The 26,746-nt window shown below is 38.1% G+C and overlaps 1 protein-coding gene across 1 annotated transcript in view; it reads right to left on the minus strand.

The window, feature by feature from the left end:
• Window positions 1-2,926: 2,926 nt before the first annotated feature.
• The window catches only part of LOC104600094 (mitogen-activated protein kinase 9-like), a 57,362-nt gene continuing 33,542 nt past the window's right edge, over window positions 2,927-26,746 (minus strand). Inside the window, exons 5-11 of the mRNA XM_088900457.1 lie at window positions 22,720-22,869; window positions 22,214-22,369; window positions 21,958-22,095; window positions 21,788-21,861; window positions 4,152-4,253; window positions 3,784-4,042; window positions 2,927-3,231 (exon numbers count right to left, since the gene is read on the minus strand). Coding sequence (XP_088756583.1) covers window positions 3,160-3,231; window positions 3,784-4,042; window positions 4,152-4,253; window positions 21,788-21,861; window positions 21,958-22,095; window positions 22,214-22,369; window positions 22,720-22,869 — 951 coding nt within the window. The 3' untranslated portion in view covers window positions 2,927-3,159. The remainder of the gene's footprint in view (window positions 3,232-3,783; window positions 4,043-4,151; window positions 4,254-21,787; window positions 21,862-21,957; window positions 22,096-22,213; window positions 22,370-22,719; window positions 22,870-26,746) is intronic.

The following is a 26,746-nucleotide window of genomic DNA, read 5'->3' on the forward strand; positions in this document are numbered from 1 at the left end:
TCAATCTATGATTTTTTAAAATTTTGGTAAATTATTGAAATAAAAATAATAAAAGAGAACATTATTTTAGTAATTAAAATTTATAAGTTATATATGCTATGATGTGAATCTTAGAAATTCTAATGGATCTGATATAATTTTAATTTTTAAATTAAGATTATATATTTTTGTAAACCAATAATTATTTAACTTATAGTATATAACAACATAAATATTATATGTGGAACTAAAAAAATTAAAAACAAAACTAATTTAATTTACTAATTTTTAAGATTTTTTTGTAGCAATTGGCTACCATATTAAGAATTTAAGATTATTTTTTTCTATGAAAAATTTAAGATTAAATTTACTTATTTTTCTTAGTACTATACAATAATACAAATGTAAAAATGATAAAACATAGAAATAGATTGAGTAATTAAAATATAACAGTTGCATATGATTGTCTCTTGGCCTATTGGATTTACGAATCTGCCACATTCTTATGGATCTAATGTATAATATTTTAAATTAAATCATATATTTCTAAATAATTTAAATAAATACTAACATATTAATGGTTCTATGAATGTAGAGGATGTTTAGGAATATTGTGTTTCACAAGCATTCTATTTCACCTAGATTCATGTGTGTCGTACACCACCCCCTGATTATGCCAAGTAGACCTGTTCATGGGCTAGGTAGCCCGATGGGCCAGCCTAGCCCGACTCGTTCTAAATCGGGCTTGGACATTATTTTAGGCCCAGAGGCTTGGGATTGGGCCTAAAACATCGGGCCCAACCTTTTTTAAGATCAGGCTTGGGCTTTCTCAAAAAAAGCCCGACCCAAGCCTGAGCCTGACTTAATAATATATATTATATAATAAAAACATACTTTATTTAATAAAAATTATATATACAATATTTTATTGTGTTTCTCTTCTCCTTTTTCAACTAATAGTGAGATCTTTTGTTATTTTTGAGTTTTGAGGGATTTTAATATAAATAAAACATCTTTTTATTAAATAAAAAAATCTCTTTTTGAATTTTTGATCGGGCAGAGTCTTAGGCCCAAGCTTCGGGCTTTATATGAGGGCCAAGCTCAAGCTCAAGACCTAGGCCCAATGGTCAGGCTAGGTTTGGGCTCGGGCCTAAATGTATTCTATTGATACATAGGCAAAGCCCAATCCCAACCTAGCCTAGCCCATGAATAGGTCTAATGCCAAGGATTAAAATTTCGTCATGTATTAGGGCATATTAGTCGATATGTATCGTATTGGTGACCCTCTGTCCAATGCACCCCTATACTAAGGCCTTGTTTGGCGCATCTTTCCGCATGGTTTGTTGGCTATTTACAAGCTCAATAGAGTGCGATTCGGTCTTTTCCTATTTAGTTTGCAATAGATCTATCCACCAAAAGCCGATGCCTTAAAAAGACGCGAGAATCCCAAAATGGACAATTTTGGGAAACTCGAAATGGAGCTTTTGCATTTTTTTTCTATTCATCTTTGCGTAGAAAAGATGCATGGAAAGACATGCCTTAACCAAATAGGCTTTCAGGCTACTTAGATCTTAATGCAAAAGCTCAATGCGTTGTTTTTTACTATCACCAGAAGATCTTCCCAAAAAGACTTGCCAAACAACCCCTAAGTGCTTTGGGGTCTAAGCTATTTTAGGGGATAGGCAGACCTTAAACCAACCCCCTGAACTAGTTTGAAAAAAAAACTAAAAAAATAAATAAATAAATAAAAAGCGACTAAAGATACAGGTTGATATGCCCCCATTTAGCCTATATCAATATTTTGAACCTTGAATTATGCTTTCTTTTCTTTTTTGGAAAAACACAAAATCCCATTTGGAATTTGATTTGAGATGCATGCTAACTGAGCATATAAAGTGCTTTGACTTTATTTTTAATATATTTTCTTTATAACAAGGATATAACATATAGAAAAGCTGTTAACTTTTTCAAAATTTAATGTTCCACATAATAATGATGACTCAAGAAACATTATTTTAGGTGGTGTTTGGGACCAATACCAATTTCTTATAAATTGGTGCCACATCATTGACTATTTTGCTATTTGGTTGGCAGATTTTTTAGAAATCAGCAAATCACTTAGAAATCTATTATTAAAATCAAGTTGAAAAAGAGAAATCACCATTTTGATGATCTCTTCAGGCCGTTTTTTTAGGATGTGGCGTATGACATGAATAGAGGAACTAGTTCCCATAAAAGAAAAACCACTGGTAATAATCACTATCAAGCAAATTCATAACCAATTTCTAAGAAATCGACTCACATGGCAGCATATGGCACTTTCTCTAATTTTTAAGAAATCAATGATCTTAGGAATTAGTGATTTATGAGAAATCTCATCAGAGAAATCATCATCAATCCCAAACACCCCCTTGTGATTCAAGAAATCCCTTCTCATGAAACCCAAGGCACAATCACAATATTTTTCCGAAAAACAGCTCGCCAAATGCAATTTCCATTTTTTCTGGTGTAGCAAAATTGTTGAAATGGAACGCTTGTCAAACACATTGGTGCCAAACACATATAATAATTTGTGGTAAGCTATATAATGTCTAGATATCTCGTTAATGCATTATCAGTTAAGTTATTATATTATATGTTAGATGTTCAGATATGTCGATTGCAATGTATTTATTAGTATAAACTATTAAAGTGCATTTCTTATGTGTCCATATACCATTAATACACCCATAAGATTCATGCGAGTTTTCTAATGTTTTAACGCACATCCAGATCTTTCCATCATTTCCTTGTCTACCCAAAGTGTATCCATTTCCAACCCAACCCCGCTGATGCACTGCAGTAACGATATTTTGAACCTTGTCCTAAGCATACCTCAATGCATATCTTTAAATTGTTTGCCTAATATACTTTGTGAAACCAACACTTGAATCCATCTAATCAACACTTGTAAATCTGTTCTTTGCATTGCAACTATGTAATAAATAACAGTAACAACAAAAGCAACACAATACTGATGATACAATTCTAGTGGTATTGCACAACTAGCAACTACCTCAAACATTGTGAACATCTTGGACGCAGACTATGTTGGCAGCCATTAGTGAACAAAATGGAGGGAATGTTCAGGCCCAGAAAAAAAAGGCCATCCCACTCAAATGATCTGATCAAAGGTACAACTCAAGCATGGAGTGCTGTAAGCTTATGTGATAAACCATCCACCACCTCATCATTCTCAGCAATTGGTTCATCCTGCAGGAAAGCTAAGTCGTTATAGCCACAAAATGAAAAACATAGTTTATATATTCCATGACTGCAATAATTTAAGGCCGTTAAATAACAAATAACATTTTAATTAAAAAAATAGCATTTGTTTTTGGTTGACAAAGGAAACAAATAGCATAAATTCCGTAAGTTCTAATAGACCATAATCTTGGCAGTTCACCAGACACCAACTCAGATGATTTGGTCATATAATCAATTCATGACTGAGCACAAGATTAACGGCATATTAAATTCACGTCAGATCACCATATGGAGAAATGACAATCTGCCATTAACAAGGTTTAATCCTACCAACAAGAACAAAAGTTTCTGTTTGGTCAAGCCTAACCGGGTTAAAGCATCCCCTTCAACCACCAGGAAGCCAATCCCAAGGGACCTTGCAAACTTCAAACTTCTAGCCATGCCAATGTACAGTAATTAGCTTGATTTGGAAACACCAAATAATGGCAGTCCATGTCAATTCATATAAACGATGAATAAGGGGTAAGATGGAAGGAGAAAGGTGGCAGAAAATTTTACCTCATTATCTCTTCTTTCTTGTACACCTACACACTTGGAGGCACTGATGCTAGCACTCTTTAACAGACTACGACCAATGTAATTTGATTTTTTGGTGCCATTCTGCATGATGGGTGCAGCCCCGTTTGCATTTTCAGGTCCCTCACTTTGTTGTGACCGTGGAGGGCTCTGAAGGGTTGTAGCAACAGATGCTGCTGTTCGCTTTTCAAAATCATTATTTTGGTCAGCAGAATTATCCTTTGGAACACACACCCGCTCTCTGTAAAGGGAAAAAAGTTCGACAGTAGTATCATATGATGCAAAATATTAAATGAATGAGTTACAGCACAAGCATAAGAATTCATCACATGTTCAATTCAAGAAACTACCTAGGCAAGGAGGCATGTTGCCTTTGAAGTGGTGTGCTCCTTTCACCTTTACCATAATGCTCCTCAAGATGTGCAAATTGTCGCTTAAACCGGTCAACTCCACTGCAGTTACATAAAAGGTTAAATTGCTTTAGTAGGTGATTATTGAACTTCCAAAATGCCCAACTTAAGCATCCATTTGTCACTCAGATGCTAATGTGTTTCATATCATGTGACTCCAGATTATACACACTAACAAGAATGCCAACTTGCACTTAACAGAAAGTGGCATATCCGATTCCCATGACATTAAAGATGATCATAGATTACTGAATATCTTAACTAGAAAAATTTTGGTTCCAATGAAAGGAAAACAACCCAGAATATATAAGATGTTAGCTAGTGTATGTCTCATCAAATTAAGATTTAGGAGTAACATCTCATGTTGTCAAAGCTGGGTACAGATGAAACCTGGAGCAGGTTAGCCCAAAACACAAAAATATGAATCCGACTTAACATCAGGTTAAATTAGGGTTGAAACCTAACAAAACCAAACCAACCCAAACTTATTTGCATATATAAAAATTATATATGTACGTACGTGCATCAACAGTTTAATAAGATTTTTTAGTGTACCTCTATTACTCCTAAAGAACCATCACTTTGTCCCCATATATATAAGGGTAAATTGCTGAAACCTCCCCTGAAGTTTGGTAATTGCCATCACCTCTCCTGAACTTTCTAACATAGTTGCAAGTAGACCCCCTTTGTTAGAATCCTCTAAAAAGAGGCATGAAAATGTCCAAAAATACCCATATAGTTATTTTTGACCAAAATGGTTGTTATCCAAACTTCAGGGAAGGTTTCAGCAACGGTCAGAAACTTCAGGGGAGGTTTCAGCAATTTACCCTATATATAATAATGTTAAATGTGGTTAACCCTCGTTGACTAATCCTAAATCTAAGGCGTTGGGAAAATTTTTAAAAGCAAAAAGAAGTGAAGAAATTGGGTGAACCCTAACCCAATTTGATGCCATCAGGTTGGGTCAGGGTTGATCTCAGCCCAAGTTAACCTAGCCCATCTTGCACCTCTATAGCTGGGATACCCAAAATTAAAATCCAGAAAATGGAGTATTATGGGCAAGAGGCCTAGATATGGATTCAATCTGTCAAACTTGTAGTGAAGAGACAATTGATTACAACTTTTTTTGATCAATGGGCAATTGACTACATCTTTATGAAATGCAACTTGCTTTCCGAATGCAACACTCCATAGATATACACTACCCAAAATCTTCGGGACAAGATCCATAAATAATTAGATGGTGAAGCAGAATTACTAGGAACCATAAGGATGGTGATTGGGAGAATATAGCTTTCCTACTTATAGATAATTTGGATCAACAGGAATGAATTTATATTAAGGGAAAGAGACTAGACCTCCAGAAATAGTAGAGATGGCATGCAACATGTTCATAAACTACCTCAGTGCAAATGATGTTGATTATTGAGTTGAAGGAAGAATAAGTGTATTCCAATGGTTTGATAAAAGAACCTAATGCATGGAAATCAAGATCAACTTTGACACTTAGGTTGGAACTAATGGGGACAAGTTGATTGGAATGGTAGCAAGAGATCACCTTTGGGGAATTTATGGTGCAAGAGAAAAATTATAAGCCAGTGACTGTTGATATTGCTAAAACAATAATCAAGATAGCTGTTGATCAAGGATATAATAACATTTCGCTAGAACTACGAGACTCCAAGAAAACAAATTGAGTATTTATTGGAGCAGATTGAACTGCCTTGGAGAGCTGTCCCCATCATTATTGACACATGACAATTGGCTAGAGAAAAAAGGTACAATTGTTAGTCTTCCACATCCAGAGAGAGGGCAATCAAGTTGCTGACTTGATTGCAAATAGAAAACACATAGCCAAAAGAAGGTATTGTTGTTAAAGAAAATGCATGCCCTGGGCTCTCAGTATCTGATCTGGGGTGACCTTTGGGATTGAGCTAGCCCCTGTTTAGTGTAGCATATTCTTTCTCACAAATGAAAAAAGAACAAAAACTACATTGCCCATATTCACTGATGCAATTAGTAAATTTGGATCAGAAAGTGTATGTAATGATCAAATAAGAAATGCCAACATTTGTTTTTGATGGATAACTGAAAATTTCATAAAGAGGAATAAAAATATACAGAAAGTTGTACAATCTAGGCTAGACATACTACCTATCCCCCAAAGGAAAAGAAAAAGAGAAAAAAGTTACAGAACAGCCTAAAAAAATTGATTCCTGTTTACCCCTTGTTTAGCCTGTAGTGAGAATGGGCCAAATAGGCCCTTGTGTTCTTTATTTCTTTTTTGTAGTGTTCAAAAGTTATGTTTCTTAGTTATGGGCCTCAAGGGCCTTCTTTTATTTTCTTTAATTATTTCTTTAGTGTTGGCCGCCCCATTAAGGGCATCCAAGTAATTGTACTCAGACTTAGAATTATTAATAAAAGTGATGAAAGGGAGATAGAGAGAGAGAGGTTCGAATTCTTCTTCCTCTCTTCCCTTCTTTTCTTCTTCCACAACCTATTACTGAAACTTCTTTCTTCTTCTTTCTCTTTCTCTCTTTTATTCTTTTCTTGCATTATCTGAATAGATGTAATTTTCAACTTGGTATCAGAGTGGGTTCTCACTTTCGACTTTTTTCTCCTTTTGCCCAAACATAGTGTGTATGGAGAACTGATCGGTTGATCAATCAGCTACTTATGCAGCCCAGGTAGGAAGGTTTTTGGAGAGTTTTGTGGAGGTTTTTCATCCTTAGTTGAAATCCAAGGCAACTTCTTGGAGATTTTACCCAAAAACCCTAGATAATTGGAGAAACCTTGTTACAGGTCATAGAGATAGTTTGAACCAGGCGCTTGGGGATCAAAGGTAAGCCTTTTGATTTCTATTAGGGGCGTTTTTGGTTGGATTAAATTCTAGAAGCTCTGGAGGGGACAGTTGAAGTTTCTCTCTTTCTCCCCATCCCACAAGACCCTGTAAAACTCTAATTTTGGGGATTGAGAGATTGTTCTTTGCTTAGAACAGTAAATCTAGCCTAGTAAAGCCCTAATTTGATTTTCGTTTGCATTTGTTTACGCCAATGTTTTAAAATGCGGAGGCGTGACGTGAGACGTTCCACTACCTAGAGGAGTGAAGCGTAGTTCAAAACGCAAGAGGCGTAAGCCTCCAGAACACAAGGAGGCATAAGCCTCCTTAAGAGGAGGGGGGTTAGGAGGAGGATGAAGAGGAAGGGGGGATCTCAAATTTTCTTTATTTTTAATAAAAATCTTTTATATTAAGAAGAATAAAGATGCATAACATTAGTTCAAAGGGGGGGTCTTGTTGAAGCGGTCGGCGGAGCAAGACCCCCCTAACTCAAAAAAAAAACAAATTCGGCTACATCAAATAGGGAGCGAGGGGGTCTGGGGGGCGAAGCCCCCCAACCGAAGGGGCAAGGGACAAACCACTTTCTTTCCCCTTATCTTTTCTTCCCTTCCCTTTCATTTTCTCTTTTTTTTTTCTTCTCTTCCTTTTTCTTTCCCTTCCCTTTCTTTTCCTTTCCTTTCATTTTTTTTTCTTTTTCTTTTTTTTTTTTTTGTCTTTTTATATCAGATGTGCATGAGGCGCATGAGGCATACGCCTCTAGCACGCCTAATGAAAAAAGCGCAAGAGGCAAACGCCTCAGAGGTGTCAGTGCCTCTGGCATACGCCTTAGGGCGTTTTGGGAGCGCCTCGCCTGGAGAACGCCTCCCACGCCCTTTAAAACACTAGTTTACTCAATGGAGCAAACTAGAGGAGAGACCAGATATTCCACACATTCCGGTTTGGACATGGGGGGTCAGTTGAGAATCTTTTTGGGGCTATGACTAATGTGAAGCAAGATGGGACCAATTATTTAGCTTGGTCTCAATCTATTAAGATACATGTGTGTAGTAGAGGAACATGGGGTTAGATTACCGGGAGCAAGGAGAAACCAGAGGAGGAGGATCCTACCTATGAAAGGTGGGTGTAGGAAAACTACATAGTAGTGGATTGGTTAGTGAATTCTATGTAACCACACATTAGTCAGCATCACTTGTGGACGAAAATTGCAAAAGAAGTGTGGGTAGTGTCACAGAGACCAATTCCCAAAAGCTTAATGTTGCTCGGGCCTACAAATTGAAACATGATGTGAATAATCTTAGATAGGGGGAGAAGCCCTTAGCAGTCTACTTCTCCATGCTGAAATCTCTTTGGCAAGAGATTCATCTGATGGAGACTGTTGTTTGGGGTTGCACAGAGGATGCAAAAACATATAGGAGGTTGGTGGAGAGAAATCAGGTCTTTGAGTTCTTCACTGAACTCAACTCAGAGATATTGTGAAGTAGAATGTTTTAGCAAAGGATGAGGTGACTTTGTCTCAGGCATATGCTATGGTGAACAATGAAGAGAGTAGAAGACAGGTTCAGTCTATTGAGCTGCAGGTTGATCACTATGCTAATGCGAAGATGAAGTTGAAGATTAGCACTGGGAAGAAATATGTTATCTATGAATACTGCAAGAAGCCTAAACACACTAAAGACACATGTTGGAAGCTGCATCCAAAGCTCATTCCTACTAGATTCAAGAAAGAAAATGGTGGGAAAGTGGTTGAAATTAGAAAAGGTGGAAATGCAAATGTAGCCACCTCTTCACAAGTGAACAAGGACAGGGTGGAGAGAAGTCAGTGGGAGAACAGCTTGCAGCCACTAGGGCTGAATATGAGAAGTATGGCCGAATCATCAGCCACTTGGAGTCCACTGCTATAGCTCCTTCAGAGGTTGTTCCTTGGGATATGCTCACTCAGGTATTCGTGCCACTGCACACCATGCTTCTATCTCAGGTACTCATAAAACCCCTTGGATAATTGATTTTGGTGCTTTTGACCATATGACCAATGTTTCATAGTTATTCACCTCCTACCAACTTCTTTCGGGCCGGGATAAGACATCCCTTGCTGATGGCTCCCTAGCCCCTATCATGGGAAAGGGAGACATTAAGACCTCTAATGCCCTAACCTTATCATCTATTCTTCATGTACCTAAACTTAATACCAATTTGCTTTCAGTTAATAATTTGACTAAATCCCTAAATTGCAATGTGATCTTTTTTCCTTCATATTGTGTTTTTCAGGACACAGAATCTCAAAAGGTGATTGGGAGTGGCCATGAGGTTAATGGGATCTATCTGTTAGACATGCCTTAGCAAAGCCAAGTACAACCTAAGAGAACTGCATTTGTTACAAAGTCCACTAGTCGTATTATGTTATGCCATAGTCATTTGGGTCATTTGTCCTTTTCTTCATTGAGTCAGTTGTTTCCAGAGTTACTTAATGGAATTAGTCTATTGAGTCTTCATTGTGAGTCTTGTGAGTTCTCAAAGCATTGCAAGAGCACTTATCCTTTAAGTAATAAAAGATCAACTATTCCTTTTAATATTGTTCACTTTGATGTGTGGGGCCCTTACAATTTACCATGTATGAGTGGGTATAAATATTTCATCCTGTTTATTGATGATTTTTCACGATATACTTGGATTTACCTTATGCGCTCTCAGGCTGAAGTGCCTAAACTTGTGCAATAGTTCCATGAACACATACTCAGTTTAATATTTGCATCAAAATATTCCAGTCAGACAATGCTAAGGAATATTTTGAGAAGGACCTTACCTCTTATCTTGAGAAGTTTGGGGTTATTCATCAGAGTTCTTGTGCCTGCACTTCAGAACAAAATGGAGTAGCAGAGAGGAAGAACAGACACATTGTAGAAGTTGCAAGGAGCATTCTTTTTGCTACCCATGTTCCTATGAATTTTTGGGGTGATGTAGTTTTAATAGCCACCTACCTTATTAACCGCATGCCTTCTCGAGTCTTCGGGTTAAAATCTCCTTTTGGAGTCCTCTTTCTTGATGTTGAGATTTTCTTTATTCCTCTAAGGGTCTTTGGTTTCACTTGTTATGTCCACATTCCCAGTTCCAAAAGACACAAGTTTTGACCCCAAGGCTCAGAAGTGTATCTTCCTTAGTTATGCTTCCACATAGAAAGGGTGCTGTTGTTTTGATCCCACTAGTGGCACCCAGTTTGTTCCCATGGATGTCACCTTTGCAAAGTCGGTTCCTCTTTATAGCCATCCTTCTGAGGGGGAGAGATCTCTCGAGTTGTTTTCTTCATCCCTTCCTTTGCCAACTCTAGTTGAGTCTTGTGTCGAGCCCTCCACAGTTACCCCCATTCCCATGGGGGGATCCTCTCCTTTGAGGTCTTCCACTCCTGCTCCTCCCCCTCTTGCTAATCCTCTGGTTGTTTCAACTCATCCTATTCTCCAAAGGTGGTATCAGCGGCAAAGGTTAAGGCAAACACAAGTTGATCCCACACCTCTAGTTGAGTCTCAGGCGCAAGTGAAGAAACTACTTACCACTTACTAATCTCCTATCCATTTTCTTTTGATGTTTGACAATGGTTCTTTTCCCTCTTTGGATGTAGGTAGATTGCTCCTTCAGATGTGCCTAGCTTGTTTAGTTCAATAAGCAATCCAGTGGCATGAAAAAAAGGTAGGATAATGTTGCAAGGCACAAGATAAACAATCCTATGAACCATTTGGGAGCAGAGGAATGCTAGAGTCTTCAACAAGAAAACACATAGAAAAGGAACAATCATTGAAAGTATTACAATAAAAGTAATGCATTGGGTGAAGACGATGTTATACTTTCGCCAATACAGAATGGATGACATCTTTAGATTGTCATTTAGTGGCAACCTTGTCAACTACTAGACAAGTAAACAACATGCAATGGGACCCTCCAAAAAATGGCCATCTCGAACTAGACTTTGATAGATGCAGCTTTGGTAGTTTGGGGCCCTCTAGAACAGGGAGTGCTTTCAAGGATGCAAACAATAATATGACAACCTACTTACCAAAAAAGGTAAATTGTAGACATCTAGCACCCACCATGTACTTAGGGGGTCGTATCGCTTAGACCTCTGAACTTTGTTTCGTGACAAAGACCCCCTGTACTTTTGGATTCCGGCATTTTGCCCTTGCGGTTACCAACTTACCATTTCATCAGTTAAATATATGGAAGTTTCCCATATGACAATCATGTGTGGGATTATACATTTTAAAACCCCAAACTACTCTTAAGTTATTTTTTAAAATCATTTTCCCTTTTAATTAAGTCTTTCTAAAACCCTAAGTCATACTCATTTCTAGTGAGAAAATAACTTCATTCTTCAATCAGGAGATGTTAGCAGTAACAACTCAGTGTCTTCTTCAACAAGGGTTTCGTCCAAACCACTTGGAAATACAAAAACCCAATCCATAGAAGATATTGTGCTTTAGAATGGGCATTTTCATAATTTTGGTCATTATTGCTACCAGCCCATAGAATCTTGAATGAGCAATTTGGTAATTTCAACATTAACCCTGTTAACTAATCAAGGGAAAAATGCTGGAATCCAGAAGTATAGGGGGTCTCTGTCATAAAACAAAGTTTACTCCTAGGTATAGGGGGTATATATATAATAGTCATGTATTTGGGACTGGTTGGCAATGAGACTAAAGAGAAAAACTTCTGTCCTACAAGGCTTGATGAAAGGCAAATCAATGAATCTCAAGAAGGTAATACTAGAAGGGGATTCCAAAGAAGTGATTGGATGGTTAGTAAACAATAGTCAAGCAATATGACAGTTCAGGCATAGCATAAAGGAAATCAGACATCTGGTAAGAGAGCTTGAGTTCAGCTTTCATTGGGTCAGAAGATCAGCAATTTTCTTAGCTGATGCATTAGCCAAAGCAAGGGGTGAATAGGGAACAACTGTTTTGGGCTCAATTGCCAAAAAAAAAGGAAAAGAAAAGAAAGGGCGATGTGACTAGCCTACCAATTGGGATGCTTGGCATTGTACATAATATCATTTTTTAGCTGTCTATCATATCGTTAGATATGTTTGTGGCACCCTATCTCATGGGTTGTTCTTTTCCTCATCGTCTCTCAATCTCTCTGCTTATGTTAATGCTGATTGGGCTGGATGCCCAAATACTAGGAGATCTACTACAGGCTAATGTGTTTTCCTTGGTGGTTCTCTTATCTCTTGGAAATGCATGAAACAACCCACTATCTCTAAATCATCCACAGAAGCTGAATACAGGCTGATGTCCTCCATGTACTGTGAAATTGTTTGGCTCAAAGCTCTACTTCATCATCTTCACATTGATCACTCCTCACTTGTTCCACCATTTGTTGACAATTAAAGTGCTGTCAAGATTGCTTCCAACCCAATTTTTCACGAGTGCATGAAGCATATTAAAGTTAATTGTCACTTTATTAGGGACCTCCTCCTTGAAGGTCAGGTTACACTTTCTAATAAAGCTTCTAAGTCAACCATAAAAAAAATCATTTTCAAGAGATGAATTATTGGATAGAGAGGTCATTCTTCTCTACTCTGGCCCTTTGGGAGTTGGGAATTCTGTTAGAGCAGAATTGTTAGCTGCCATAAAAGGAGTTCTTCTTGCAAAAGATTTGGAAGTAGAGCAGTTGCTGATTGAAGGGGATTCTAAGATAGTAGTGCGGTGGCTAAACAATTCAGAGGAGGTTGCTTGGATCTACAAGAACAAGCTCAAGAAATGTACATGGCTAACAAGAAACATGACTGCTATAGTACAGTGGGTGGCGAGATCAGCGAATGCCATTGCGGATACTTTGGCAAAACAAGGGAGAGTTAGGGATACACTGTTTTGGAATAAACTGTAAAATTATAATAGCAAGCATGTATTCTTTGTTTTAGTTCTTTTGCTTCATTTTTGTGGGTTCCTTGTCTTGGAGAGGTGGCAACTCGCGCCTCCCCAAGGGTATGTAATCTCCTCTTGATTTTAATGAAAATTTATTGGGTGAATCATTAACTCTAAAAATATCAAAGATCTTGTATATTTTTCTAGCAATGGGGCATTTAATACTAAAGAAACTCTAAGAAATATAGTTGTAGAAAAGGCTTTAGGACCAAATGCTATCCCCGTGGAAGTCATGACAAATGAACCACAATGAAGCAGACTGCTATAGGAGTAGGGAATAAGGTAACTAGCTAGATGATTGGGAATAACAGTTTCTTGGGTTCAACCATTGGCAACAAACTAGCTAATGGGTCAGCCAAACAAGGAGCACAATGGAACAACTTTGGGGAACATCCCTCAGAGATTAGACTATTGAGGAGGAACGATTGTAAAAGAATGGGCGGCTATCTCTCTGTCCAGCCCAAGAATCTTATTTATAAGAAAGTTTGAACATTGCATAAAGTCAAAATTGCCCCTGCTTAGGTGGTGGTAAGTAAACATAAGAAATGCATAATAAAACAATAACAGAGCTCTAGAGGCCCAGGAAAGATTAGACTATCGAGGGGGAAAGATTGTAAAAGAATGGACAGCTATCTCTCTATCCAGCCCAGGAATCTTATTTATAAGGAAGCTTGAACATTACATAAAGAGACAAAACTATCCCTGCTTAGGTGATGGCAAATAAACATAAGAAAGACATAATAAGCCCAAGCCCATACACTTGTCAACAGGAAAAGAAAAACATAACAAAGCTCTAGAGGCCCAAGCACACTTCTTTATGTCTTACAACACTCCCCCTCAAGCCAAGCATAGATGTCTATCATGCCCAACTTTCCTAGAAGCTCCACAAGCCTTGATTTAGTAAGGCCTTTGGTGAACATGCAAGGAATATAGAGGTCACCAGAAGCAATTCTTTCTCTCACAATGTGTCTATAATTTCAATATGTTGGTCCTATCATGTTGGATTGGATTATTAGCAATGTCTATTGCTGCATGGTTATCACAATAGAACTTTAGAGGTCCATTCACATTTATCCCCAATTCACTTAGAAGGATTTGAAGCCATAATAACTCAGCAACCCCATGTGCCATGGTTCTATATTCAGCTTTAGCACTCAATCTAGTTACCACAGTTTGTTTCATACTTCTCTAAGTAACAAGGTTACCACCTACAAAGGAATAATATTCAGATGTATACCTCCTATATCCAAGGGATCCAACGTAATTGGTACAAGCCTCCACCTCAATTCTATCATGTTTCTTGAATAGTTATCCTTTTCCCAGACATGTCTTGAGGTATCTTAGAATTCTTTCTACTTCTTTCATGTGTGAAACTCGAGGTGCATGCATGAACTGGCTGACCACATGAACTGAATATGCTATGTCAGGTCTGGTAAGAGATAGGTAGAGCAATTTGTCAACAAGTCTTTGGTGTCTTTCTTTGATAGAGTAATATCCTGTTGCAGCCCATGATTTTGTTCTATATGAGTATTGGCAGGTCTGGTCTCTAACTTTCCCGTTTCCTTCAAAAGATCCAATGTGTATTTTCTTTGACAAATATAGATCCCTTCACTGAAACAAGTTACCTCTATTCCTAGAAAATATCTTAGAGGTTCCAAGTCTTCAATCTCAAACTCTATGGCTAAGAAGGATCTCAACCTTTGTATCTCCACTAGAATCATTTCCTGTGACAACCATGTCATCAACATATACAATCAATGTTGTTAGGCTTCCCCCATTTCTTTTATGGAACCATGCGTGATCTGCACTACTTTGCTTATACCTTAAAGTCTTTATTGCCTTGCACAATCTCTAAAACCAGGCCCTTGGAGATTGTTTAAGCCCATACAAGACCCTTGTTATTGACACTTTTCCTTTCACATCATACCCCAGAGGAGGATCCATGTATACATCTTCCTATAGATCTCCACTCAAAAACGTGTTCTTAACATCCATTGATGCAACTCCCAAGAAAAGTTTGCTGCTAAGGAGAGTATTACCCTTATGGTATTAAGTTTAGCCACTAGAGCAAACTTCTCTTTGTAGTCCACCCCTTCCTTATGAGTGAATCCATTTGCAACCAATCTAGCTTTGTATCTCTCAATAGAGTTGTTTTCTTGGTAAAGAACAACAAAAAGAAAGAACAAAGAGAAGAGAGAAGAGAGAAGAGAGAAAAAGGTTTTGGAGTCAAAAACTTTGGCTGGCGGCGCTAGCTTCTATTATTTATATTAGGGTGACCAGAGATAATAAAAAATAAGAGGAAAATTACAAATGTGCCCCTACGACACTAAACTCCAAAATTTTAACAGTTTTAACACTCCCCCTCAAGTTGGGACATAGATATCAATCATGCCCAATATGTCATATAAGTCATTGTGCCACAAGTGATATACGCCCTTTGTGAAAATGTCTACAAGTTGCTCCTTGGAACTAACATATGGAGTGCACACTTCCCCATTAACAAGTTTCTCCTAGATAAAGTGTTTATCCACCTCAATGTGTTTAGTTCTATCATGAAGAACAGGGTTGGCTGCAAATGTTGATTGCAGCCTTGTTGCCACAATACAAAGACATGGGCTTATCAATTGGAAAACCTAGCTCACATAGCAAGTTCTTTATCCACATAACCTCAACTACTCCATGGGACATAGCTCTATATTCGGCTTCAGTACTAGACCTTGCCATGACAATTTGTTTCTTGCTTCTCCATGTGACTAGGTTTCCTCCCACAAAGGTGCAATATCCACTTGTGGACTTTCTGTCATCAACTGATCTGGCTCAATCTTCATCTATATACACTTCAACCTTCAAATGCCTATTCTTTTGGAATAGTAAACCAGCTCTCGGAAACTTCTTCAAGTACTTGAGGATTCTCTTGGCTACCTCTAAGTGGTCTTAGGGGCATGCATAAACTGACTAAGAGCCATCAACCTTGTGTTTTATAGTATACACCCACTTGCTTCCTATAATGCTTTTTTTTTTCCAATCAAGTAGATCCATTAGTTTCTAAGTATTTGCCTTCAATAAGGCTCTTATTTCCTCATTCATATCTTCCCTCCATTGCAGATCAACAACAACCTCTGAGTACCTGGAAGGGGTAGACATAGAGGGCAAGGCAGAAATAAAAGTATTATGATAGGCAAGAGACAAGTGAGAATATGACACAAATTTAATTATAATCTGAAGAGTACAATAGCAGACAAGTTACGAGGCAATAGGGAGATTTGAATCAGAAATAATGGCAATAGTAGGATGAACAATACCTTGATTGGATTCAGAAGCTCCCAATTGGTTGCAGTCATCAGCTGGCATGTCTCTCCTTTTCCTGCAATAAACACTTGGTGCTCTTCCCTTACCAAGGTTAGGTGCAACTACCTCAGTGCTAGGTGCATCACCAACAAGAGTTCCATCTGAATTAGGAGAATTTGATGAAGTTCAGAGGGAGCAGTTGGAAGAGAAGGATCAGGAGCCAAAATAAAAGGATTAGCCTCAGAGGGAATCTCTTCGACCCCACTAGTCTCCCCTTGAAGAGAATTTCAAGGGGGGTCAAAGAAGGACTATAACTCACAAAATGTGACATCTTTAGTAATAAAACTTTTACCAATAGCTGGAACAAGGCACTTGTATCCCTTTTGTGTAGGAGAGTATCCCAAAAATACCCCACGAATTGCCTTAGGATCCAATTAAAGACTTTTGGAGGTAAGGGAAACACAAGCTAACCTAGACAAAGAGTAGAGAAAGGAATTTTCATGCCCAGTACCTTGAATCAAGGTTCAAAATTTTGAGGGTGTATTAGGATTTGAACCACATACAATATATTTTTTTAGTTTTTTTTTTCATACTTTCAATATTTTACATATAAAACTAATGTTTTATCCAAATCTCCTAAAATAGGCGTATTGGTGACCCATCGATCATAGTTTTCAAGGCACCAAGGAGAGTCTAGGCAACCATAGGGCACCTAGGCACCTAGGCATTGCCTAGACAATGGAATCTAAAATAGGAACCCTACAGATTTCTACCCCTCCTGAGCAAATTTTTTTTTTCAGTTTTACATGTTAATCTACAAACCTTTAAACTATTTTTTGTGCTTGTGGTTCTTGCAGTCTTGCTTCAAGTAAACAAAACAGAATATTGAGTTTGAACCTAAAACTTAAAAGAATTGAAGGGGCGCAGCCCTGCTTTAGACCAAGAACAAAAAAGAACTTAAGAAGAAAATAGGGGGCGGAGCCCCTATTTTAGACCAATGATGAGAAAAAAAAAAACTAGGAGGATCCCCTATTTCAAACCACCAATTATGAGAAGAAAAACTAAAAAAAATGTAAGAAATTCTAGAAGAAAAGAAGGGGCTGGAGCTCTTGGTTCAGACCACCAGTGACGAGAAAAAATGAAAAAAATGCAAGAAATTTAAGAAGGAAAGAAGGGGACGGAGCCCATGTTTCAGACCACCAACGATTGGAAAAAAAAAACTAATAGGAATGCAAGAAAGTTAAAAACAAAGAAGGGGGCGGAGCCCCTGTTTCAGTACAATAAAACAATTCAAAAAGCTTGGGGAAAGATCTAAAAGAGAAGAGGAAGAAAATTGGGCATGGCCCCTATTTTAATTCAACAAAAGAAATGAACCAACTCTAAGCTTTTGCAATCTCACCCCTCTTCATTGTGTTGTGAAAAAACCCTACTAGCAAACTCAACAATCAACTATTATTTTGTTACGCTTTAGTATTCTCATAAGTGAAAACAAAAAGTGATTATGTATAACAAGTTCTATTGTAACTAGTAAAACTAACCAATAAATGTTAAGGACAAAACAATAAAAGATTTAAAGTAATTTGAACAAGTTCTAAGCGCCCACCTTACAACTAGGCGCCTGCCTTGCCTAGGCGTGTGCTTAATTCATTGGGTGTGCGCCTTTTGAACTTTTCACATAATCACATGGTGTTTAGGCATGGCGAAAACCAATAAGCACCTACTCACCTAGGCATCACCTTGACAAGTATGCTACTAATACGATATGTATCGGGCTATACAGGCTGATACATAACAAAATTTTAAACCTTGCCCCGGATGGCATCCTGTTAATCAAATAAGAGGCTGTAAGTATTGCATGAGACCAAAACTTCTTCAGAACCTTGCTCTGGAACGATAAGGCATGATTAGTCTCCATTAAATGTCTATTCTTCCTCCCTACCACTCCATTCTGTTGTCAAGTATAAATGCAAGAAGATTGGTGCAAGGTTCCTTCATCTTCAAAGAACAGGTTCAAAGATATTTTGAAGTATCCAGGTGCATTGTTGGAACAAAATTGTTTGATTTTCTTTCCAAACTGGGTATCAATCATCTTGTAGAACACCATAGTGATCCTAGGTACTTCCTCTCATTCCATCATCAAATAAATCCAAGTGCTTCTCATAAACAATGGTCCATAGAGGTAATAGGTGAAGAACCACACACATCAAAATGGGAGATTTTACTTCATTAATAGAACTTAGATAGTTGGTTTTACAATGCTTGGACAACTAACACACATCACAAAAAAGACTTCCAAGTTCCAATTGACACTTCTTAAAACAACTCTGGAAACAAAATACTCAACAAAGAAAAAGACAAATGACCCAATCTAGCATGCCAAAGATACATTGTGGTATGCAACTCCTTGTAGGTGTTGCACTAACTAGCCAAAGCCTTAAGAGCTGAACTGATATCTTCGTTAAATTAGTAGAAACCACCAACTGCACAATTACTCCCAATCGTTTTCTTTGTCAACCGGTCCTAGAAAACACAATGAGAAGGAAAGAGAGTTGCAATATAGTCCAAAGTTTTGGTTATTCTAAAGACTGAAAGTAAATTAGTAGTGAAGTTAGTAACATGTAAAGTAGACTTGAGAGACAGCCTTTCCTAGTTGTATGTCTCCCTTCCCATGGATATTCGACAGAGATCCATCAACAACTCTTGCTTTGTTTCTCCCAAACACAAGCTGGTATGATGAAAATAATGAGGAATTATTGGTCATATGTTCAGAAACACCTGAGTTAATAACCCATGGAGCCGAAGAGCAAGGTTGAGCAACATAAAGAGCAGAAACAATACCTATCTTCAAAGATGAGGATGAAATAGAGGATTGTATCAATCAAGCCATGCCCGATTGAGAATATTAACCTCTTTTGGAGTAAACTCAGGAAAGCAATTTAAGGGAGAAGTGATTTGTCCCATCTGAGAAGAAGAACTACTGGTTGTTGTCTTGTGCACTCAATCAGCCATATTTAAACTTGCTACATGTCCACGAGGCCTCGAGCCCTTACTAGGCTTCTTCTCCTTAAGTGCTGCTGGTTTCAGATGAGGATATAGAATCCACCATGTACCCTTAGTGTGTTTCTCCCCTCCACAGTGTGAATACTTCAAACTGTTCATATCTCCCCCTTCCCCCTTTCCGTGAAGCTAAAACTAAAGCTGAATGTTCAATTTGTTGTGAGGGAGAATCAGCCTTCATCTCTTTCCTTCTACTCTCTTCATTTCAAATAAGATAAAATACATGTTGCAGGTCTGGAAGTTCATCCCCTCCCAAAATCTGAGATCAAATCCCATCATAAGAAGGGCCTAGACCAGCCAGAAATTTGAACACCCACCCTTCCTCAATCTGTTTTTGATCCATCTACTTGTCTTCAAAATTTTTCCAGTCGATGATTAGATGGTGATCAAGCTCTTTCTACAACCCTACAAGAGTAGCAAAAGGTAGCAACTGACATTATTCCTTGAGTCAAGGCTGCAATATCTTGAGTCAGTCGATATACCCTAGCATTGTTCTTCCTCTGTCCATGTGTTTGATAGCTTTTCCCAAATCTTTTTGGGCTGTAGGGTAATATTGAACAGCCATATGTCATGGAGTGACACAATGGGGTGCTTGGTTAGAAGCTTTCTAGATGTTTCTTGAGGCTTCTAGCCAGTTCTGCATGTTTCTGGGGTGTTCTGGAACGTTCTAGGGTGTTCCGGAGTATTCTCCATGTGTCTAGAAGGGTCTAGATGTTGGTGGAACTCTCTAGAACCTTGTGAAACAATCTGGGTTTGTGTGGAACAACCTAGAGGGGTAGGGAGCAATCTAGACTTCCTCTAGAGTGTTCTTGTATCTTATGGAGAAAGCATCCCCTAGAAGAGTGTAGAAGGTAGAATGTTCTAGAGGTGCTTCTAGATGATGCTAAGTGTACATAGTTCTAGAGAAATCCTTTAAGGAGGTGGAGGTGCCTATAAAAGGGGACCCCCTCCCTCATTTGCACCAAGCAGAGAAGCAAGAAGCAAGCAAGCAATCAAGCATTGAATCCCTCTCTTGAGTAATACAAAGAGTTCTTTGAGTTCCCATCTCTCTTTCCTTGTGTGCTTTGTGCTTTTGTTGCCTAAGTGTGTGCCTTAGTGTGAGGGACGAGTGGTAAGCTACTTGGTCCTAGGAGCCAGGAGAAGTACTCTAAGCAGGAAAGGCTGACTTGTGGAGCGACGGACTGCTGCCCAAGTGCCGCACGAGACGCTAGAAGAGACTAAGTCTGTGACACATAGCTATCTTAGGTCATTGAGGACAACAGCCATGACATAACTGTAGCAATTTCCCTACACCATTTTTCATATCCTTGTGCCTCCATCTTTGGTTGTTTCACCTGGCCATAAATATAACCCAGCATTCCACAACTAGTGATATAGAGTTTTGCTGAAATAAACCATTCTTTGAAGTTGTACTCATCCAACTTCACACTTGTGATTTGAAGACTAGGTAAATTAGGGTTCTCCATGTTAAAGAAGCCCTCGCCAGACCTATTATCTTTGGATGACACCTCACATGAATCTGAAGACATCTCAATTTACTGGAGTTCAGCAAAAACTTCTACACAGAAGCAAGGAATAGTCTACCACTTCAGTCCAAGTATAGGCAGAATATTCAGCTTACAATGAGAGAAAAGAGGAGTTAAAAAAGACCCTTGGATAGCAGCCTTCTCTGGTTCAAATCCACAAAAAATCTGTGAACGTCAGTCCCCTTCACTGTCAATCTCCAGAAATCTGCCTGAGCTGCTGGGTTTAACAGTTCAGCATCTAGACCTGCAGTAAATAGGTCTCTCTAGTAGTTGTTTTTGACTACTCCCTTCAGCTTGCACACTAACAGGTCATGTACGACCAGATTAGCGTCTCCTTGGTCAGCAATACCAAGTTAGAACCCTAGAGAACAGGGTTCAGAAAGTTACAACCATAACTAGGGTTTCTGAAAGGAATGAACAGAAAAGAAGAGAAGAATAAGGAAGAAAGAAATAAAGAGAACTTCCAGGACCTAGGACAAATTTAATGTTCTGATACCATGAAGATATTCAGCCCTAGGTTAGAGAAAAAGAAGAAAAAGAATGAGAAGAATGGGTGTCTCTCTCTCTATCCAGCCCAGGAATCTTGTTTATAAGGAAGTTTCAACATTATATAGAGACAATACTGCCCCTGCTTAGGTGGGAGTAAGTAAACATAAGAAATACATAATAAGCCCAGGCCCATACACTTAACAAAAGGAAAAAACATAACAGAGCTCTCGAGGCCCAAGCCCACTTCTTTATGTCTTACAACAGGAAGCAGCGGCTGAGCTAACTTGAAAAAGAGGTGCAAGGCACATTTTTTTCAGATATCAATAATTCTCATAATATATAAAGTCCACAACAGTTACTGGTTAAAAAAAATCTTATCATGCACACCAAAATCCTATTCCAAGTTGCCAAAGAAAAACCAAAATAACTTGAACCATAAATGATAAGACTAGATAGATGTCCAACCTTGGGTACATGAAACTAGTCTGGTCTGCACCACGAAGGTACTCCTGAAGCATCTGGGGATGATACTCTAAAATCTGTTTACTTTAAAAGGAATAGCCATTATAAGTAAAGGTTTAAGAAACAGGCTAAAATACTGAGAAAGCAAGAACTGTCAAACTAAATGGTCATACCTCTCGATAAATCAACTCTCTCACGTCATCTTTCGTCAATTTCCTCCTCTCAAACTCAAACTCAAGTTTGGAAATGGGTTGTGTTGATGGCTCACGGTCCACATTGGCCAAACCATGAAAATATGGATCAGCTAATGCCTGCAAAAATAAGGAACACCAGTGCCTAAGAAATTAATAAAATTAAAGAAAATTTAAGTGTGTCATGTGTATATAAACTCAACTTGAAATGCCAATTATCTGAGATGGTACATTTTACCTCTTGAGCAGATGGGCGGTCCTTTGGATCAAATGAAAGTAGATGTTCAACTAGACGAAGAGCCAATGGGTCTATACCAGGGAATTTCTGTGAGAAAGGAATTGCTGGCTTTTTCCGCATGCTACTTAAATATCTTCTAGCCTTTTCATTCCGAATCTACAGATGTTATGACAGATAAACAGCAATGAGAAAGATCTGAACCGAGTCTAGATCAATGCAGTGACAGATTAACAGAGCACCTTAATGAGGCCCAACCCCCAACCCACCCACCCAGAAAAAAGGAACACGAAAAAAGAAAAGACAAATAGAACAAATAAACCCTATAACTAGAGGGTTGGAATAACAATTTAGTGATAGAATGCAAAGGATCAAATAGGATGATGTATAAAATTGAAGAGTGATACTAATTAACTGGCAGCCTGATAACGATCATTTGAAACTTATGACAATATTCTAAGCACAAATCTAGTGGCAGACAAATAAACCATTTGTAATAGAGAACTAACCCGAGCAATGGTTTCAGCAGAAGGGGTACCAAGTAAATCGGTCATGAGATCCAACTGATGCACCACATTCTTCCCAGGAAACAGTGGTTTCCCTGTAAGCATTTCTGCAAATATGCATCCAATGCTCCAAATATCAATTGCAGGGGTGTACTGCAAAAATTGTAAACCTTAGAAACTCAATCACTTCAAATGCAGAGTGACTATTTAAAGAAATAAATCTCCACAAAATATTCTACAGTTGGAGATAAACTGAGTCCCTTGTTACATAAAGGAATAGCCAACCATCAGGTGTATCCAAACATAAAAGTAACTAAAACATCTACCATATGCAATTTAAAACATACAACACTAACACAAACAGCAAATGATCAGCATATACCAGAAGTAGAAGCAACATGATTTTTCAATCCAAACTCAAGAAATGGAATATAACTTAGAACATCTGATAGTTTAATCATTACGTACAGTCTGTTCATAATAACGACACTGATTTTACTATTTTCCTTGTTTACAAAGATTATATAAGACCAATATCCGTTCATGAAGGGAATCACACTTAAGAACATTCTAATAAAGGAATTCCATAAATATCAACATTCAATACCAGGGCAGAAGCAATCATACCAACCACCTATGTGTAGAGATGTGGACATGGGACCATTTTTACATTGCACATTGCTTGTATCTTATCCTGTTGTTTTTTTCTCATTTTTTCCTTGCTTGTATTTGCATTTATCTTGTTTGTAAGGGACATAACTATCCTTTTGCACTATTTGAGCTAATATAATTTGTTCTTTTCTGGGCAGTTGAAAACACACTCAATTCAAATCTGTGTCATTTGAACTGCTCTAACATGGTACTAGAGCAAGTTCGATCTCACTTCCAGTGAACACAGCTTTCATTCTCAATTGTTAAGACTATGATTAGGGCCTTCAAGTCGATTGGATTTGTTACAGGGTTCCCTTTGTGACTATTTCATTATTTCAATAAGTACAACGTGAACTGCGTTTTCTGGGGAAAACAACCTTTGAATCAGTGTTCTTGCTTTCTCTCTTGATGGGCTTTGTAGGAAACTGTGGACCCCACATTGAGAGTATTTGTGTGACACCCTGAGATGTACTTAGATTTAATTGATTAGGATCAGCTTTCCTAGTAGGATAAGGATAAATTTTATTCTATCTTATCTAGGATTAGTTTTATTTTAATCTTATCTGTTATTGCCATGTAAGCATTAAAGTTCTTTTACAATTAGGAAACCATGTATATAAATTAACGAGTGGGGCGGCTGTTTTAAGCACTCCAACCATTCTCTTATTTCAAAGCTTCTCCCACGAGTGCTTCTTCTCTATCTCTCTTCTTCTCTTCTCATTTTCTCCTTTCCTTTTATTTTCTGTTCAAAACCTAAAGAGTCTCTGTAGTCTTGTACGACTACTGGCTTATCTGTTGGGGCTGAGATTTTTCATCTTCGGTCACCCTACCCTCATTGTTAAACCTGCAAAATCTCATGGAGGTTGGATTTTTCATGAGTACTGGTCTGAACAAGAGGAATCACTTTTTACTAGAAAAGGATGCCCCTAGACTGGTAATGTTGTGTTTTTTCCCTGTTGGATGAACTTTTAGGGCTGAAATTGGATATTTGTGTCGCCGACTGATTTTCCTTCCCCTTAAGTCTTGTGGTGATCTGAATTTGTTTTGAAGGGCTTTGTTCCCTTTCTTAGTTCAGCAGATTAAGTTTTTTACCTTTTCTGGGCTTGGAATCAATACTGTACTTGATTATCATCTGTTCCTTGCTCTTTGTTGTCTTCTTTACGCTATTTGTGATGGAAAAGTCAGATTTATTACTGGTCAAGTTCAACAGAACAAAGTATGCACTGTGGAAATTTCACTTTCAGTTTTATGTGGAAGGGAAGGAGCTCTGGGGTTTGGTTGATGGTACAATTGAGAAGCTGAAAAATTACAAACCTGGAGGGTCAACAATGCAAAAGTGATTTCTTGGATTCTCAGTTCAATCACTATAGTATAGATGTTGCAATGCCTACGTGGAGCTTCCGTACTGCCAAGGAAACGTACTCATACATGGAGAAGGTATATCAGCAGTCCAATCTTTCCCAACTATTCCAGATTGAGAGTTTGAGACTAAAATATTTTAACTACAGTCAGGGTGAAAAGAAGATTCAAGAGTACTATGCTGGTCTCATAAATATTTGGACGGAATATGAGTTGGCACATATTGGTAAAATATCCTCTGCCTATTTTGTTAACGCCTTGAAGGAACACTTTGATAAATGATAATAGGAAGGTAATGCATTTCTTAATGCACCTAAGGTTGGAGTATGAAGTTATTAGGGAAAATATCCTTAGAAGGGGTAGTACTCCATCTCTTGATGCCATCCTTGGTGAGTTGCTGAGAGAGGAAACCTGTCTGGTTACTCAGTCGACTATTGGTGGAAAGCTAGATTCAGTGATAGAGACAGCTTTTCTTATCAACAGACCAAAACAGAAGGACCTATCGAAATCGCTATGCTATGAATGTAAAGAATATGGACATGTTGCTTCTCATTGCAAGAAGAGGAACCTGTGTACTTATTGCAAAACACATGGACATATAATTACTGAATATCTTACCAGGCCACCTAAGGGACAAAATGAGGATCACAAGAAAAGTCAGCTGAAAGCCAATTAGGCTACATGGGTGGATAGGATGATGCTTCTGTGATTTCATTTATCTTTGGACTGAAGGGTGATACACATCTGGTATTTTCACTGAGGAAAAGGTGTGACAGCTTGTATCCTCATCCATCTCCTCTGTATTCTCAACCATTGGGGTTTATCTGTAAGTCTTTTTCACAGTGTTCCTCAACTAGTCATATATGGATTATAGACTCTGGTGCCTCCAATCACATGAAAGGGGCATACTCAAGTTTTGGTCAATCACTTAAACCTCCATCTATGAATAAACACATCATTACTGCTAATGGTGAGAATCTCGATATATAATAGTGATTTGTACTTGGCTACCTCGGCCACTTCTCAGCTTCACCTTCTCAAAACCCTTTTTGTATCTAAGCTCACCAATAATTTGATTTCTATTGATCAGTTAGTTGAAAATGGTAATGTTGTTTCCTTTTCTTGTGATGGTTGCTTAATACAAGGCCAACACACTGGAGAGGTGAAGGGGAAGGAGCATAGGCTGGGGCAGTTGTTCTCCTTGGATTCTGGATAGTCATCGACTTGTTCTTGCTTATTATCTACTACTTTACTCTAAAGTTATCTGTAGTAGATAACTAGATAACTTTTGCAAATGAACTGTATTTTTTGTTTCAATCTAGATGCTTGACTTCTAAGAACATTTCTTTTAACAATATTGACAAATCTTGCATTTCTTGTTCTTTGAGTAAAAGTCGTGTATTTGTTTTGTTTTTTTTTAACTTTTTTTTATAAATGAATGCAATTTTATTAAACAAAGAAAGAGCACACAGTCAACCTAAGAGGAGGCACGAGGTGTTACCTCCCCCCAGGACTGAACAATATGCACATAAACACACACATTACTGAATTACAATTATAAGGTAGCCCAAAGCAGATCTCCCCTTGATACCCCTTGTTTAGCTAGAGAATCAGCCAATTGCATTTGTTGATCTGCTAACCCACTGAATCCTAACTGTCATGTTTCTTGTCAGCCAGTTAGCTTTCTTTAAAAGATCCCTGTAACCCCAACAAACTGTTTTTGAATTTGTCAGCCAGCCCAGTACTACCTTGGAGTCCCCCTCAACTATCAAGTTTTCCACAAGTTGACTGGCCAATTGTATGCCTTGTACTGCTAGTATCTCAGCCCTTATAGAATAACCGACACCCGCTGGTCCTGAAAATAAAGAAAGGATGTTGCTTTCTTTATCTCAAAATCCTTCCTTTGCATGATGGCCATGGGTTGCCTTGACAGCTTCTGTCAACGTTCAATTTTACCATTCCTTCTGGTGGGGGCTTCCAATCTATGGACTGTTCTTTGTGGAGGCTGTGGATGCCACTG

Source organism: Nelumbo nucifera, chromosome 3 (assembly GCF_055504915.1).
Source record: "Nelumbo nucifera cultivar China Antique chromosome 3, China Antique-T2T, whole genome shotgun sequence".
Lineage (NCBI taxonomy): Eukaryota > Viridiplantae > Streptophyta > Magnoliopsida > Proteales > Nelumbonaceae > Nelumbo > Nelumbo nucifera.